The sequence below is a fragment of the Cervus elaphus genome, chromosome 11, assembly GCF_910594005.1.
Source record: "Cervus elaphus chromosome 11, mCerEla1.1, whole genome shotgun sequence".
Taxonomy (NCBI): domain Eukaryota; kingdom Metazoa; phylum Chordata; class Mammalia; order Artiodactyla; family Cervidae; genus Cervus; species Cervus elaphus.
Genome location: NC_057825.1, coordinates 91,046,194 through 91,060,518, shown reverse-complemented (window position 1 = coordinate 91,060,518; position 14,325 = coordinate 91,046,194). Strand labels below are relative to the sequence as shown.

Genomic DNA, 14,325 nt, shown 5'->3' with positions numbered 1-14,325 from the left:
CTCCTTGCAGTCCAAGGGACTCTCAAGAGTCTTCTCCAACACCACAGTTCAAAAGCATCAATTTTTCGATGCTCAGCCTTCTTCACAGTCCAGCTCTCACATCCATACATGATCTGGTCCCATCACTTCATGGGAAATAGATGGGGAAACAGTAGAAACAGTGTCAGACTTTATTTTTTTGGGGCTCCAAAATGAAAGCATAGTTTTCATTTATTCTAAAGCTACAGGTGCATGTACAATGATGTGCATGTGATTTTTTTTTTTTGATGGCTAAAACTTTAAAATGTCCCTGAAAGTCATGTACTAGAGGATTAGTAAAATAAATCATGGCATATCCATTTAAAAGAGTAATAAACTACATTACTGTAGAAGGATATCTGATATGAGAATGTTTGCTTAATGTTTAAAAACAGATTAAAAATTATGAACAATTTGGTTCTATTTAAAACATTATACTGAATCTTAGGGGACTGAAAAGCCTCAAGTGGACAAAAGTATCTGAAATATGTGAAAACAAAGATACAGAACTTCTGCCAGGAGCTGTATGTGCTGTTTGTCCTCACTCAGCTTGCTCATCCCAGCTTCCCATCCACCCTCACCTTGTGCTGTTCTTGATGCCTGTGTTTGAAAACCTCTCTCTCTTCCTCAGGCCCTTTGTCCATTATAGGCAAAAGGGTGCTCTGTCTCTGGTTACTGAAGTAGTCATGTAGTGGAATACCTGAATATTATCCATAATGTTCTCTGTTAACACATGCCCTAGGAGGCATCCTCTCAACTTGTGTGAAGAGCCTGTAAAAATTCTTGAACTTTAGAAAAAAGTTTAGAAAATGGAAAAGGTTAAATATTACCTACTATCAGTATTATTTGAACATAGCAATGAAATTCCTGTGTTCTCTAGGATGCCAGTTTTTTTTTTTTATTCACAATATGTGTGTGTGTGTGTGTGTATGTAGGTGTGTATAAATATATACACATACCATGCATACATTCTCTGAATCAAGAAGTAGCATTCTAGACAAGCAGTATATAGTAGCCTTTATTTAAATAAACATGGTATGTTTCTCCATTTATTTAGATCTTAATTATTTAAAATCCATCAAAGAGGTTTTAAAAAATTTTTTTTAAATTATGAAAGTATGATAATTTTCAGATGACTTGGAAAACACAGAACAAAGTTACATATAGTTCTATTGTATATTACAATTATGTTTTAAGTAGATAGTTTAAGATTTTTAATTGGAGTTTTAATATCAAACTTTCAGAAATTCATAACATGAATAAGCAGAAAAGTAGAAGGATACAGTAGACCTGAAAAGCAGTATGAACCAATTCAACATAATTAAGATTTATACAGTTTTCACACAGTAGCAGGATACAAATTCTATTCAAGTTCCCATAGACTATAAAGTAGGAGACACTGAAACATATCCAGGGACATAAAACAGGACTTCCCAGGTGGCTTAGTGGTAAAGAATCTGCCAGCCAATGCAAGAGACACAGGAGACTCAGGTTCAGTCTCTGTGTTGGGATCAATCCCCTGGAGGAAGAAATGGCAAACTACTCCAGTATTCTTGCCTGGGAAATCCCATGGACAGAGGATCCTGATGGGCTACAGTCCCTAGGGTCACAAAAAGTTGGACACGACTGAGCACACACATGCACAAATGCAAAAGAAGGTGCAAAAATTTCGTGGTCTGTAGGTGTTGAAATCATACAGAATCTGTTCTCTTATCACAGTTGAATTATGTTAGAAATCAATATCAAAAGATACTTGAAAATATCCCACATATTTTCAAGTACAGTGTGACATTTACTAAGAGAGATCTTGACTTAGCCGTTGAAAGCCTCAATAAAGTTCAGTTCAGTTGCTCAGTTGTGTCCGACTCTTTGCGACCCCATGGGTTGCAGCATGCCAGGCTTCCCTGTCCATCAACAACTCCCAGAGCTTACTCAAACTCATGTTCATTGAATCGTTGATGCCATCTAACCATCTCAATCTCTGTTGTCTCCTTCTCCTCCTGCCTTCAGTCTTTCCAGCATCAGGGTCTTTTCCAATGAATCAGTTCTTTGCATCAGGTGGCCAAAGTATTGGAGCTTCAGCTTAAGCACCAGTCGTTCCAATGAATATTCAGGACTGATTTCCTTTAGGATTGACTGGTTTGATCTCCTTGCAGTCCAAGGGACTTTCAAGAGTCTTCTCCAACACCACAGTTCAAAAGCATCGATTCTTTGGCACTCAGCTTTCTCTATGGTCCAACTCTCAAATCCATACATGACTGCTGGAAAAACCAAAGGTTTGACTAGGTGGACCTTTGTTGGCAAAGTAATGTCTCTACTTTTGAACATGCTGTCTAGGTTGATCCTAGCTTTTCTTCCAAGGAGCAAGCGTCTGTTAGTTTCAATAAAGTTAAAAGACTGAAAAAACACAGAGGGTGACTGTAGAGAAGGAAACATTTAGGTGAGAAATTAATATGAAAATGAGAAATTAATATGAATTTTATTAATTTAATTAATTTATTAAAATTAATATTAATATGAACAATTAAAAAAACCATGTATTTGGAAATTAAATGTGCACGTTTAAGTGATAGATGCATCTAAGAAGCCATAACAAGGAAAATTAGAAAATATTTATAATAGAATAAAAATGAAAGGAAAATTGCAGGTGAAGCTGCTCTGTGCAACTGAATACAATGTGGAATCTTGAATAAGTTATGAAAAAAGATAATGGTCACTAGCATAAAATTTTGTGAAATTTGAACAAAATCTGTGCTTCAGTTAATAATACTGTATCACATATTAATTTTCTGGGTTTTTTTTTTTTGCATCATTGTATTTCTTTATATTCTCAGAATTGGATTGAAAATGTCAAGCCTCATTCAAATTGAAAAAAATATCACAAAGATAATAAACTTTCTAGACTTTTAGCAGTAATACTAGATGCCAGAGTAAGTGGAACTATATCAAAGTTTTGAGTGAATATAAGTTAGAAATCTAGGATTCCATTCATGCTTAAGCAAACAAGTGGAACCAAAATGTTATATATTTTTTTAGCTAAGTGAAAATTCATAAGTTTCTAAAATATACTTATTATACATGTTTCACTTTTTCTATTTCGTAGTTAGTGCTTCCATTTTATTTAAATGCTTTCCAATTTCTCCCTCTTATTTTTTGTTGTTCTTTCTCAAGCCTTTATCGAGTGCATTTAAATAAAATGGGAGCACTGACTATGAAATAGAAAATGTGAAACAAACTAGATAAAAGTAAAAAGTCATACTATAGTCCAGTTATTTTTAAATATGGCTGTTTATTAGAATCACATCTGAAGCTTTGGAGGAAAAAACAATACCTTGGCATTTGTATTTTACAAAAAATTTCAGGATAATTTTAATGTGCATCTGGATTTTAAAAAGTGCAGGTTTTTCTATTAAATGGCAGTTTCAGTGATATAGAATTTACTATTTTCTGTTGACCAGTCATGATACAATGGTGTTAAAATGAATAATAGCTACATAATCACAGTAGTAAAAAATATTTTATCAGTTTTCATGATCAGTAGCCAGATAAAAAATAAAAGATAATTTACAATTGCAAGCTATAATGGAAACATGATTAACCTTATGATGTAAAATACTTACATACAATTTGAGGGGTTAAGTAGAGTGATGTGGTAATTGGAAGTGCATACTTCCAATTGGATGTGCATAATTCCAAGTGTTTTCATCCTCTCAGCCAGTCTATGTTTTTTGGTTGATGCATTTAATCTATTTACATTTAAGGTAACTGTTGATATATATGATCCTATTGCTCTTTTCTTAATTGTTTTGAGTTTATTTTTTGTAGGTCTTTTCCTTTTTTTTTTTTCTCCTTGGAGAAGTTTCTTTTCATTTTATATCCTGTGTTCCCTTCTGACTTGTTCCTTTTGCATTTTATATCATGGTATTCCCTTCTGATTTCTGTTGAGAAATCAGCTGATAACCTTATGGGAATTCCCTTGTATGTCATTTGTCATTTTCCCCTTGTTTTTTTTTAATTTTTTTTTATTTTTTATTTTTTTTTATTATTATTTTTTTTTTCCAGTGGGTTTTGTCATACATTGATATGAATCAGCCATGGATTTACATGTATTCTCAATCCCGATCCCACCTCCCACCTCCCTCTCCACCCGATTCCTCTGGGTTTTCCCAGTGCACCAGGCCGGAGCACTTGTCTCATGCATCCCACCTGGGCTGGTGATCTGTTTCACCATAGAGAGTATACATGCTGTTCTTTTGAAATATCCCACCCTTGTTTTTAATATTTTATCTTTGTATTTAATTTTTGTTAGTTTGATTACTGTGTGTCTTAGTGTGTTCCTCCTTGGGTTTGTCCTGCCTGGGAGTCTCTGTGCTTCCTGGACTTGGTTGAATATTTCCTTTTCCACTTTAGGAAAATTTTCAGCTGTTATATTTTTAGAGGTTTTCTTGGATGCTTCCTCTCTTCTCCTTTTGGGACCCTTATAATGAGAATGTTGGTGTGTTTAATGTTGTCCCAGAGGTCTCTTTGGCTGTCTTCATTTTTTTTTTTTCATGTTCTTTTTTCCATATTCTGTTTTGTGGCAGTGAGAGCCACCATTCTGTCTTCGAGACCAATTACCTCTTCTTCTGCCTGTTATTCTACTATTGATTCCTTCTACTGTATTGTTCATCTGTTTGTTCTTTAGTTATACTTGGTCTTTGGTAAACATTTCTTGTATCTTCTCCATTCTTTTTCCAAGATCCTGGATCATTTTCACTATCATTATTCTGACTTCTTTTTCCTGGAAGGTGCCTGTTTCCCCCCTTTTTAGTTGTCTTTCTGCAATTTTATCTTGTCCCTTCATCTGGGACATAATTGTCTGCATTTTCATTTCGATTAACTTTCTGTTATGTGGTTTTTCTTCTGGAGGCTGCAGGATTGCAGTTTTTCTTGCATCTTCTATCTGCCCTCTGGTGGATAAGGCTAAGAAACTTGTGTAAGCTTCTTGATGGGAAGGACTGGTGGTGGGAAAAACTGGATCTTGCTCTGGTGGGCAGGGTTGTGCTTAGTAAAACTAATCTAGGGACTTCCCTGCTGGTCCAGTGGTTAACCCTTCGCCTTCCAATGCAGAGGGTACAGGTTTGATCCCTGGTTGGGGAGCTAAGATCCCATATGCCCTATGGCCAAGAAAACAGATCATAAAAAGCAGAAGCAATGTTGTAACAAATTCAATGAAGACTTAAATTAAGAAAAAAAAAAGTAATCCAGTTGTCTGCTTATGGGTAGGGTATTGCACTCCTTCTTTGTTAGTTGTTTGGCCTGAGGCAACCCAGCCCTGGGGTCTACAGGATCTATGGTAGGATTAATGATCACCTCAAAGAAGGCTCACCAAGGGGCGCCTCCCAGGACTGCTGTTGCCAGTGCCTATGGCGAGCCACTGTTGACCCACACCTCCATAGGAGACCTCCAACACTTCTAAGTAGGTCTGGTTCAGTCTTCTGTGGGAGGGGGGTCCCTGCTCCTTTCCCCTGGGTCCTGGTGTGCTCAAGATTTTGTTTATGCTCCCCAAGTGGGTGTCTCTGTTTCCCACAGTCCTGTGGAAGTCCTGTAGTCAAATACCACTGGCCTTCACAGTCAGATTCTAGGGGGATTTCTAGTCCCTTTGCTGGATCCCCTGGCTGGGAAGCTTGATGTGGGGCTCGGAACCTTCACAACAGTGGGAGAAGGTCTTTGGTATTACTGTTCTCCAGTTTGTGGGTCGCCTGCCCGGTGGGTATGGGATTTGATTTTATAATGATCGCATTCCTTTTGCTGTCTTGTTGCAGCTTCTCCTTTGTCTTTGGATATGAGGTATCTTTTTGTGGTGGGTTCCAGCATCCTCCTGTCAATGATTGTTCAACAGCTACTTGTGATGTTGGTGCTCTCACAGGAGGAGAAGAATACATGTTCTTACACTCAGCCATCTTGAACCCCTAGATAAGCTGTGTAGATGTCCTCTCATTGTTATGTTCAAATAGTATTGAAATAGTAATTATCTTTCTATCAAAAGCTTTCATTAGGCTCCTGTGGGTGTTATAGAATTCTGGTTTGCATGAAATTGGTTTAGTGGGCCATGATCAGTATTTTTAATCAAAATTGAAATAGAATGGAAAAGGGAACAATTAAATGTGTTACATGTAGTAAGACAAAATTGTTTCTTGAAAATTTTGTTTCTCTGTGTGTGTGTGTATTCCCTATACTTGCGTACCAGGTTGCAATGTAAAATATATTTCTTGCAATGAGTTTGAGGTTAAAAAAAAAGTTTCAGAGATATCTTTGTAAAGTAAACAAGGCATTCTAGTAGAGAGTGTGATGCTGAAATTAGTAGTATTTATGGAAGGTTGAATTTTATGAGATCTCCTGTTTACATGAAAAAAATCTAATCATTCTTAAATAATGATCACTCAGGGGCTGCCCACACCACTTTTATTCACATTGTTTAAAAGCTTTTTCTTATATTGAACTGATATTAATCCCACTTTTGAATAACGTCCATGTATTAGTTTAAATAATAAGCCCTTCAGTCTCACTTATTCTAGACCAAGAATCAGCAAAGTATATCTTCCAGGCCAAATCCAGCTTGCCTCCTAATTTTGCAAATTAACATAGAAACACATTGGAACATAGAAACATCCATTCATTTATGTATGTATATGGTTGCATTTTTGCTTCAGTGGCAGTGCATGTGGTAATCTGCTCAGAAAATGATAGTCCAGGTATAATGTATAGTTTTGGGCAACATTTTCAAAGGTGTGTTCCTAAAAAACTGATTTCCTGAGATGATCCTCAGTGAAAGGATGCTACGTAAAATAAGTTGGAAAACACGGTGTGATATCTCCTTAGGCATTTATAGTGCTATAGAATATTAAATGCTTCAGAAATCCCCAGTAAACAAACCTTTTTAGTATTATTTCCCATACATATTATGTGTGTGTGTGTGTGTCTATGTTTGTGTGTATACAGAGTGCAGAGTATCTATTAACTAAAATTTGTTGACATTCTGAGGGACATGATAGAAGATGCTGGGTTAAGGAAGTATCTTAAACATAAGGAGAGGCAGTTATTGGTGGAAGTATAGGAAGCCTTTATTAAAGAAAGCTTTAGAAGTTATTATTGCTCATGTTTTGATAATGTTTAAGAAGGTGGGGAAGTTACTATTCTATAAACTTAATTTTTATATCTACTGATTCTTCAAGAGTGGCTACCAAAATGAGTCGTGCCAATTCATTTTAATTATGAATTCTACATAAATTTAAAGCTTGTTTACCTGATTTTTTTACTATCTGATGGATAAATTAATTTAGAAAAGAGGGAATATGGAAGTGTTAGGAACTATCAAGAATTAATGATCCAAGAAATTATGATAAAATGTTTTCTAAAATTAGATTATAAGTAGAAACATTTGACCTGAGTTCAGTTCAGTTCACTTCAGTCGCTCAGTCCTGTCCGACTCTTTGCAACCCCATGGATTGCGGCATGCCGGGCGTCCCTGTCCATCACCAACTCCCGAATTTTACTCAGACTCCCCGAGGTGAGAAGTTCAATTTATGCTCAAGTAAGGTTCTTTGTGGGTTATTTTTTCTATTACAGTTTTTCTTTCCATTTCAAATGAAAGTGTGATCTTTAGTTGTGTTATATTAGTTTGTACTATTTCAAACTGAACATATTTTTTAGTAATTTTTTGTTGTTGTTCAAAAAGTCATATAGATGTTCAGTAGAAAAGTTAATACAGTTTAATTCCAGGAGAATACAACTAAACCAAAATGTGGTGAAATATGGAAACGATCTGAATACCTACTCTAAATCTTTTCATTTAAAATCTTCATCTTAATCCAACTATTGTCTAGGTATTTTTTTTTTTTTTTGTCTAGGTATTTATTATAAGTTTAAATTGTCTTCTCTCCACAGAATCAAGTGACGGATACTAATAGAAAACTGCAACATGAGGGAAAGGAAGTAAGACCAGTTTATCTTTTGAAAAAATTTTTTCTGTTTCCTGTCATTCTCTTTGATGACTGTGTTCCTGATTTAGTGGCTTGTGAGACCATAAGCTGCATGTTGGAGGAACTTGGGCATTATTACTGCTTTTCATAATGTTTGTCTGAAGTAAATGAATATAACCACTAGAAAGCTTAATGAGAGTATGTAGCCTTCCTTAGTTGTATTTTTTAAATCACTTGAGTAGTCATAATATGGCCAATGCTGTTTCCTCTGCCTAGAATCTTCTTTTTCCAATGTTTATGCACTTCAGATATTTGCTCATATGTTACCTCCTAATGAGGCCTTTACTAACCAACTTATTTAGAATTGCAGTCTTACTTTCACCTTTTGTTTTCTTTTTGCCTTTCCTGCTTAATTTTTCTCCATTGCACCTATCATGCTCTGATACTATGTAGTTTTCCTTATATATTTGTTTTTTTGGTCTCCTTCCAGTAGAAATTAAGCTCCATGAGGTCAGGATTTTTTTTTTTAAATACACTGCCATATCCCCTCTACCTGCCTAAACATGATTGGCACAACATGAATGTGCCATAAGTATTTGTTAAAAAAGTGAATCATTGATTCTATTAATTGGTATATTCACCATTTAAATCATAGTTTATAAGATCATTTGATGTCCATTTTCTCACTTAATCCTCATGGCCGACCTGTGACAATTAGGACTAGTATTTTATTGACTAGGAAAATAAAGCAGATGATTTGCAAAAGTTTGCATAGTAATTGGTATGGCTGAGGCTAAAACTCAAGTCTTCTGACTTAAAGTCTATTACTGTTTTCTGTATCATGTACCTTCCTTATTGCCTAATACTTATTTAATGTTTAATAATCTTTAAGATTAACCTTTGATTATCTTATCAGTAACTTAATCATGACCACTTCTCTCTCTCTCTTTTTTTTTTTTTGGCATAGTATCTAAGTACCTACCATTTTTAGGTATGGATATGGGATGAATTCTATAAGAGGCCGTGTAGCTTATTGCTTTTTAAAAGTTTGTCTCACATATTTTAAGTTTTTGCAAAGAGCACAGTTTCTTTTAGTTTTATTGTCTATGACTTCAGATGGAAGACTTTAAAACTCTATGAGAAGATAAGTACTTGAGTTACTCTTCACTAAACTGGTACTCTTGGAAAAGCCGCAACTTCTAAGTGTGTGGTTTATTCTCTATTGAAATAGAAATTTAGTTAAAGATTATTTTCAAGATTCATTTGAAGCTGTATAAGAAGGACTGTTTTCCTGTAGGCATCTAGCACTGATGAAAGAAATACAGGATCTTCTTATATTGATGAAATCATAAATCATGAAAAGTCTGAATAGGGTTTGGAGCAAATCTGCAAGTTTTTTCTTTTTTCCTGGATAGCCCCTGAATTTTAAGATTTCATTTCACCTAGCCTTTCCTAGTGTAGTATGAATGCATCTTGGGGAGAAAGGGGGAAACCATGCAGGGATGTTACACTGGTTGAGAAAGGCAGTTCCTTAGTTCCCTTGGCAGGTCTTACTATGAAACTGTCTGGGATGTTCTGATGAATTGAACATAGGGTGGAAAAATGTGACTGAAAACTTTTTATTTACAGCTGTTGGCATAATTCAGTTTTTTTCCCTCTTGCCAAGCTGGTGATAGCAATGGAAGAGCTGAAGCAGTGTCGACTACAGCAGAGAAATATTTCTGCCACTGTGGATAAATTAATGCTGTGTCTTCCAGGTGAGAAACTGGATATAGAGTAGAATTCTAGATGCAGTTTCTTTGGCTTTAATTAGTCTTTCACTTTCTCTAAATTATGCTAATGTGCTCTTTTTCCCTTCTCTTTAAAGTTCTGGAGATGTATAGTAAACTGCGGGACCAGATGAAAACTAAAAGGTAAAATTTTTTTTATTGAATACTTTGTGTTATCTAAAATTTGTTATTTAGAATTTTTTTTAAAAAGTCCATATTTAGCATAACCTTTCAAAAATTACTAAGTCCATAAGACATCTTCTCTAGCCTTTTGTATATCTATTGATTGATCCTGAGAGTTACTATTATTTAGATATATTAGTGGAGAAGGCAATGGCAACCCACTGCGATACTCTTGCCTGGAAAATCCCATGGATGGAGGAGCCTTGTAAGCTGCAGTCCATAGCGTCGCTAGGAGTCGGAAACGACTGAGCAACTTCATTTTCACTTTTCACTTTTATGCATTGGAGAAGGCAATGGCAACCCACTCCAGTACTCTTGCCTGGAGAATCCCAGGGACGGGGGAGCCTGGTAGGCTGCCGTCTATGGGGTCGCACAGAGTCGGACACGACTGAAGCGACTTAGTAGGAGCAGCAGCAGCATTGGTATGCTGATGTATTTTGTCATGTATTATGTTTAAGAAAAAATACTACACGTAGTTTGATTTTTAGAAGACCAAGTTTTTATAGGGGAAAGGCATATAACTGTTTTAGTGATAGTTAATTTCAGAAATATGCTTTGGTTTAGAAAAAATAGTTACTGGTTCTGGAGGTTCTCCATTGAAACAGAACCAATAATGTGTATATTTGTGTGTGTGTGTGTGTGTGTGTGTGTGTGGAGAGAGAGAGAGATAGATTTTTTTTTTTAGCAAATTGGTTCACATGATTATGGAGGCTGGCAACTCCAAAACCTGCATAGTAGATTAGTAGGCTAGTTAGTGTCAGGGAAGAGTGAATACTATTGCCTGAGTCTGAAGATAGTCTGCTGGCTAAATTTTATCTTCCTTGGGGAGTTTAGTCTTTTTTCTATCAAGGCGTTTAACTGGTTTAATGAAGCCCGCTCACATTATGCAGACTATTCTTCTTTACTCGAAGTCTACTGATATAAGCACTGATAATCTTATGTCAAAAATACCTTCACAGAAATATCCAGAATAATATTTGATCAAATCTTTGGGTACTATGGCCTAACTAAGTTGACATGTAAAATTAACCATCACAAGGGGCAAAGTCAAAGTTAAGCTCAGAGGATTGCTTTCCTATGTGTTATTTTAATTTGGTTTAATTCCAGAGGAAACTTTAGAGTGACTCTGGCTCTTTTTCCCAAACTAGAGTAAGCATCCCCACTGTCTCTGCCCTGGGGTACCCTGCAGTGTGATGGGGATATGTGAAGCTTTAAGATAAACAGGACACATCTTCCTGGAATGTTAATTTTACCTAGTTTTGAGGGAAAAAGTACAGAATTAAAATATATTACTACTGAAATAAGATTAAAAATATGAATAAAATTATAAATTCTCAAGACTTTTAAAGTTAAAACATGAGGCATCAGTATTTTTTTAATTTCTTAGGGCTACTTTCCAGACTGTCTTTTCCCCAGGAGAACATATTCATATAAGTGAACACAGATTGAACAATATGAGAAATTCTGTTCAGTGTGATAGAAAGTATTATTTCCCTGATACCTTTTTATGAAGTTCTAGAATTACAGAGATTAAAAAAAAAACAACACAAAACTTCTGTATCAACTTCTCTGAATTAACAAATAGTAACAATTCTGGTTTTAATTCATATATATATAAATATTTATGGCATATATAAACATATGTGATCAGAGAGAGATAAAGATGTACATTTAAAAAAATTCAGGTAGAACTCATCCCCTTCCTCAGTCCTATTCCTTTCCTTTCTCCTTTGAGGAAACCAGTATCATAAATCTGGTATTTCCTTCTAGTCCATGTTTTTAATGTCCAAAAACAATACATTGTATTTTTAAAAACATTTACATGAATGGTTCTGGTCTTTGTTTTTTTGAGATTCATTCATTCAATAAAAATGAATTGAGTACCTACTGTGTTGCTAGGCATTGCTCTTAGTGCTGGGGATATAGCTCTGAAAAAAATAGACAATAATATCTGCAGTCATGGGCTAACATACCAGTGGAGAGCTTTTTAAAACCTAGGTATAGAGATCTAATTCACTTATTTTAATTGCTTTATAGTAGTCCATTATATGAACAATCTGCATTTTCCCTCTTAATTCAAGTGATTGTCATAAGTGCTGTTGACCAGTATGTCCAGCCCAGCCTTGCTCTGGTGCACAGAGTAGGATTACATTTTGGGGGCTCCCTTGAGCTGTGTCAACACCACCGACTGAGCTGCCCTCCTGTATGGTACCCTCCTTACTCTGCTTGGGCCCTAGTACCCAGTGTTACACTTCTGTGCTGCCTCAGTGCCCTTCCCATCCCTGTTTGGCCCTGACACAGCTGCCTTCCTATACAGACAGTCTTACCTCACTAGGTCCCTTGTATCCCATGCTGCTCCATCTTACCCCTTATCCACCAGTATATGAATGCTCTCGTTTATTAGGCTCGTCTTTAACTGTTTTCTACTTTTCAGTGAACAAGTCTTAGTGTCTTTTGTCATATTTATCCCTAATCATTTGATATTTTTTGATGCCTATTTTCAATGGTATTACTTTTTAAATTTTAATTTTCAGTAATTTATTACTAGTATACTGTTAAATTTGTGCATTTATCTTTTATTCTGTAAATGATTAGTAAAATCATTTACTAATTCTAGTAGCTTTTTTGTATATTACATTGAATTTTCTATGTAGCTGATTATCTCATCTGCAAATAAAGACAGGTATATTTCTTTCTTTCCAATTGGGATGCTTTCTTTTTTGGTTTGGTTTTCTTGTCTCTTGTTGAACTAGTTAGAGCCACTGAAAGTGAAGCGAAAGTGAAAGTCGCTCAGTCATGTCTGACTCTTTGCAACCCCATGGACTATACGGTCCATGGAATTCTCTAGGCCAGAATACTGGAGTGGGTAGCTGTTGCTGTCTCCAGGGGATCTTCCCAACCCAGGGATAGAACCCAGGTCTCCTGCATTGCAGGCAGATACTTTACCATCTGAGCCACAAGGGAAGCTGGTCAGAGCCTCTGGTGCAGTGTTAAATAGATATAATGAGGCTAGGTTATCTTTGTCCTATTCCTGATCTTAGGGGGAAAGCATTTAACCATTAAATCATATGTTAGGTGTAATTTTTTGGTACATGCAATTGATAAGTTTGAAGAAGTTTGCTTCTATTTCTAGTTCTTGAAACTTTCTATTAGGAATGAATATTGGTTTTGTCAAATGCTTTTTCTGTGTAAGTGAGATGATCATCATGCATGCTAAGTTGCTTCAATTGTGTTTGACTCTTTGCAACACTATGGACTGTAGCCCACCAGGCTTCTTTGTCCATGGGGTTCTCCAGGCAAGAATACTGGAGTGGGTTGCCGTGCCCTCCTCCAGGGGATCTTCCCGACCCAAGGATAGAACCTGCATTGGCTCCTGCATTGCAGGCGGGTTCTTTACTACTAGTGCCAGGTGATCATATGTTTTTTAAAAAATGCTTTTAGTTTCTTAATATGATTCATATTGAATGTTAAATGTTAAACTTGCATTCATGGAATAAATCCCACTTGGTCATGATATACTGTCCTTTTTAATATGCTGTGGTATTTGATTTGCTAAAATTTTGTTAAGGATTTTTGTATCTGTGTTCATGAGAAATGTTTATCTGTGGTTTCCTTTTTGTGTTATATCTTTTTGGAATCAGAGTCATGCTAGCCTTATGAATAACTTGGAAAGTTTTCTGTCTTTGATTTTCTGGAAGAATTTATATAGTGTTAGTAATTATTTTCCTTAAACGTTGATATGTGGTAGAATCTACCATTGAAACCACTTAACCGGGAGATTTGCATGTTTTTGGTAAGAAAGTTGTTAACTACAGATTTAATTTTAAAAATAAATACATGGCTGTTTTCATTTAGTGTTTCTTGAGAATATTTTGTTTATTTGTATCTTTCAAGTAATTTGTCCATGTTATCCAAATTGTTGAATTCATTAACAAAAATTGTTAATTGTATTATTCTATTATTTTAACATGTAGAATCTATAGTGGTACTTTCTCTTTGATTACTTTTGTTGATGATTTGTCTTTTCTGTCTCTGTTTCTGTCTCTCATTATTTTGACTAGTTGTTTGTCAATTTCATTAATTTTTTGAAAATAGCATCTTTAGGTTTTATTTTCTTTCCTTATTTTCTATTTTACTGATTTTTGGTATAAGGAGAAAGAGACAACAGAGGATGAGATGGTTGGATGGCATCACTGACTCAATGGACATAAGTTTGGGTAAACTCTGGGAGTTGGTGATGGACAGGGAGGTCTGGTATGTTACAGTTCATGGGGTCACAAAGAGTCGGACATGACTGAGTGGCTAAACTGAACATAACTGACTATTTCCTTTCTCCTATTTAATTGGGGTCTGATTTGCTCTTTTTTTTTCGGTTGAAGTATAATTGATTTGCA

General features: G+C 35.6%; 1 protein-coding gene across 3 annotated transcripts in view; it reads left to right on the top strand.

Moving 5' to 3' along the window:
• The window catches only part of EXOC6B (exocyst complex component 6B), a 664,516-nt gene that overhangs the window by 90,320 nt on the left and 559,871 nt on the right, over nt 1–14,325 (top strand). For all 3 annotated transcript variants that reach the window (XM_043918361.1, XM_043918362.1, XM_043918363.1), the window contains exons 3-5: nt 7,945–7,992; nt 9,646–9,736; nt 9,847–9,892. In XM_043918361.1, the coding sequence (XP_043774296.1) occupies nt 7,945–7,992; nt 9,646–9,736; nt 9,847–9,892 (185 nt within the window). The remainder of the gene's footprint in view (nt 1–7,944; nt 7,993–9,645; nt 9,737–9,846; nt 9,893–14,325) is intronic.